Here is a 3,719-nt window from a genome sequence, read left to right on the forward strand (position 1 = left end):
GAATCGTAAAATATATTCAAAATAATGTAGTTTGAAAACAATTGTTCAATTGCATCTTTGTATATTTCAGATATGAGCGTCCACCCTATTCCACAAGCGTCTTACCCCTGACAAGTCTCTCGGTCAAAGTCCTTAGTGAGCCTGGTACTTCGCCACCAACACCTTCATCCGTCCCCATAAATACTTGTCGCTCTAGCTACAGTATGGCTTCTGGTGCGGCCGGTATCCAGCAAATTCAAACTCAACCTCTGGATTTGGGAATCGGGCCAAATAAGTCAAAGTAAGTTTTGAGTGTGAGTGCCGCCTACCATTTAAAAAATTGCCCTTCCAGTGATAACGGTCAACCCATATCACCTAAAAGGAAAAGTACGCCGCTATGTTTGGAAGGCAAGAAGCGCAGAATTGACTCCCCGAATATGCAGCATGGTTTGAAGAACTTTTGCAATAACGTGCCTCCAAATTTAGTTGTTCAATCCAGTTTATCCGGGCAACCTCAATTAGCTCGAGTTAGTGAACCTAGTCCGTTAATAGCCAGTGCGGCCACAACGATTACCACGCTGGTAAACACTGCAGCTTACAGGTAAACATCATTTTTCAGCCACTTACCAAACCATTTGTGATTGTGATTTGAGTTTGTAAAATTAAAAAAATTTCAATTACTCGTAGGGCTCCATTGCCAACGATTATGAATTCATTGGGGGGTACTCAGTCGCCCCCATTGCTGACAGACCTACCAGATTTAAGTGTTACTGCTGTTACGGTGGAAGTACCCAGACCGGCGAGTACCGATTCAACACATTCCATTCCGATTGCAAAACCGGGCACTCCTGTCGCCATGCCACCAAATTTAAGCCCGTCGCCACAGGTTCGGAACACTGGCACCCCAAGTAGTTCAAGTGGCACGGCTTCCAATTCAGTTTCTCTCAATATGTCTTTAATCAGTAATAGTTCGAATGAGACAAGCGCTCCAAATATGTTTGCTTCTTCCAATTTGACGGTTTCTGAAGACGCAGCCACTCCGCCAATGACCGATGACTATCCAGGAATATCTGTTAAACTAACCACGGTTACACCCAGTGTGATAGATTCAGAGAAGAGCAATAGTCCGGGCCCTCAGAAGAACCCAGGTGGCAACTACCCTGTTCGGCATTTGAAGAAGGTATGTTTGGATCAAGTTAACGGTTACGGCGGTGACAGTGGTTTGCTTTCTGTTCAAATAGGCGTGGTTGCAAAGGCATACGGGAGAAGACATTGAAGATACCACTGGCTTAGTGGGTTCCGGAAGTTGCGTCACGTTACCGTTAAATATCAGTACCTCCAGCCCTCCATCTGTTAAAAATGAAACACCTTCAGTCAAATCAATTCACGCGGTGGGCAGCATGGCAGTGAACAGTATCAACAAGTCGAAACCCTTTCAGTGTAAGTCGACCAACCGCAAGCCGGCAAAAGAGACAAGTGCTAATGGACATCTGGCTGATAAAAATGGAGATGATTCGTCCAGTTCAGACCCTGAGAGAAACGATCGAAAAAGTCCGCCAAAGCGAAAAACGCCCAAAGTCACCCGAAAAAAAGGGGGCGGCGGGACCGCTTCATTTGCTAAAAAAGTGTCCGAGGAGAAGAAGAGGAAAAGTGAAAAACAGGTAGCAGATTGGGTACAAGGTAAAGTTTTATTTCTAATTCATTATTTTCGAATAGCCAACTCAAAGTGAGAGCGGCAGTGAAAGTGATAAAGAATCTGATAGCGCCAAAGATAGCGATTCGGGAGCTAGTACAACTGTTTCTGGAGGCGGTAAGAAGCCCGGCAAGGAACCTAGAAAGCGTGGTAGACGACCAAAGGGTTCAAAAAACGACAAGGTAATTTGCATTATTCCCGACAGATTTTGAAGGTACTCAGTTTAGTGATTTTGCAGGGCGAGGAGCCGCGCGTCAAAAAACCTAAAGAAGAGCCCCCGCGCGACCCCTTTCGCAAACCTCCAGTGGGGCAACTGAAAAAGACTGGCGAAAGCTTTCTGCAGGATGGCCCTTGTTTCGAGGTCGCGCCGAAACTTGCAAAATGCCGGGAATGCAGATGGACGCCCAATCAGCGATCAAGAAATATGCCCAACATTTTCTGCCGGTTTTACGCGTTTCGTCGTTTGCGATACACGAAAAACAATCAATTGGCCATTGCTGGCTTCAGTGATCCGCACAAGGATGCAATGGAGGTGCGCCTGTTTTTTTTCCTAAACAATTTTAAATACATAACGGTGATTATTTGTTTAGGAGGACATCAAGTTATGGCTACCGAATACCGAAAATCCTCCCGGTGACTTGGACATGGATACTTCGCGGTTTTTGCTTACGCAAGTTGGTGATCATTTCTGTGATTTGTTGGTACAGGAAAAGGAGGCACATGAAGAGCACATGTCTGAAGGTTGGTGGGTTCAATCAATTGCAAGAAATCTCATTGTTAATTCGTTTTCAAAATCGTTACCTTTTAGACAAGGTGGTGGCGTGGAAAAGAGTAGTTCAAGGTGTTCGAGAAATGTGCGATGTTTGCGAAACTACTTTGTTCAACTACCACTGGACTTGCGGCAAATGTGGATTTGTCGTATGTCTCGATTGCTATAAGGTAATAGAGTTTATTTGTTATTGAAATGTTAAATTGTGCAGAGTGACCATAGTACTAAAACTTCCTTTCAACAATGTTTTCAGAGTCGAAAAAAAGGTACTATTAAGACACTGAACGAGCCAGGAAAAGATAGGGATGAATGCATGTGGCTGTTGTGCACCAATCGGTCATCTCATGAACAGGAAAAGCTGATGCTCACGCAGATCATCGCCGACGATTGCATCCTCAAACTGGGGAAGATGGTTCACGAGATGCGGGAGCTCTGGTCTATCGAACAGTTTTGCGGGTGTCCTAATTCTAAAGAGACGAAAGTGAACAATGTCGAATGCAAGGAGATGGTCAACATCATCATGAACGAGAACATGAATGGCGTAAAAAAAGAAGTGAAAGAAGAGTCCAAAGGTGCTATTAACGGAGTTAAGGAAGACTCGCAATCGTCTTTAAAATGGTTAGCGGATGTAGCCCTGAAAGCCGAAGAACCAGTCAGCGAAGAGGAGCTGGAAACTGGCAGTTTTTCGACGTTGAGAGAACTGTTGGTTCGCCCCACTCATAAAGCGAACGGCTCTTCCAGAGCCGGCTCACCCAATTTGAAAACGGACAAGAAGAAATCCAAATTGGATAAGCCTGAAACTGATCCGTTGTCTACGTGCGGACTAGAAAATCCGACCAAGTCGCCAAAGGAGGAACCAGAAGAGAAAATTGAACTGAAACATTATATTCGAAGATATAATTGGCAGCATAAAGGCAGACAGCAGTTGCCCATCCGGATAATGACACTCACTGAAAGTAAAATTCTTTATCCCCATGTTCCTCATTCTTGGCTGTGCGATGGCAAGCTGTTACGCCTCAGTGATCCTGCATGCAAGGACAACAACAAGATTTTCCAGGTAATTTGCCCGGGTTTGTTTTATCATTGCATCCATTTCGATTACATAAATGAATGTAATGTTAAAATGAATTAAAGCCATTCGTAGAGGAGATAAAATTAGCATTTCTTCAATTTTATACGTAACGTAAATACAGGGTGATTCAAAATTGGCGTCATTCCTCTGGAGGTGTTGTCTGGCGCTGTTATAGGAGTACAGAAAAAATAGTAAAAGAAATTAAT

At 44.1% G+C, this 3,719-nt stretch overlaps 1 protein-coding gene across 5 annotated transcripts in view; it reads left to right on the forward strand.

Annotated features, from left to right (window-relative positions):
* The window catches only part of LOC109539240 (lysine-specific demethylase 3B), a 56,113-nt gene that overhangs the window by 49,815 nt on the left and 2,579 nt on the right, over positions 1-3,719 (forward strand). For all 5 annotated transcript variants that reach the window (XM_048668529.1, XM_048668528.1, XM_048668530.1 and 2 more), the window contains 9 exons: positions 71-280; positions 332-580; positions 667-1,159; positions 1,221-1,640; positions 1,696-1,854; positions 1,911-2,204; positions 2,263-2,413; positions 2,481-2,611; positions 2,695-3,498. In XM_048668529.1, the coding sequence (XP_048524486.1) occupies positions 71-280; positions 332-580; positions 667-1,159; positions 1,221-1,640; positions 1,696-1,854; positions 1,911-2,204; positions 2,263-2,413; positions 2,481-2,611; positions 2,695-3,498 (2,911 nt within the window). The remainder of the gene's footprint in view (positions 1-70; positions 281-331; positions 581-666; positions 1,160-1,220; positions 1,641-1,695; positions 1,855-1,910; positions 2,205-2,262; positions 2,414-2,480; positions 2,612-2,694; positions 3,499-3,719) is intronic.

The sequence above is a fragment of the Dendroctonus ponderosae genome, unplaced genomic scaffold (assembly GCF_020466585.1).
Source record: "Dendroctonus ponderosae isolate FM_Combo_2020 unplaced genomic scaffold, Dpon_F_20191213v2 Dpon_F_20191213_7, whole genome shotgun sequence".
Lineage (NCBI taxonomy): Eukaryota > Metazoa > Arthropoda > Insecta > Coleoptera > Curculionidae > Dendroctonus > Dendroctonus ponderosae.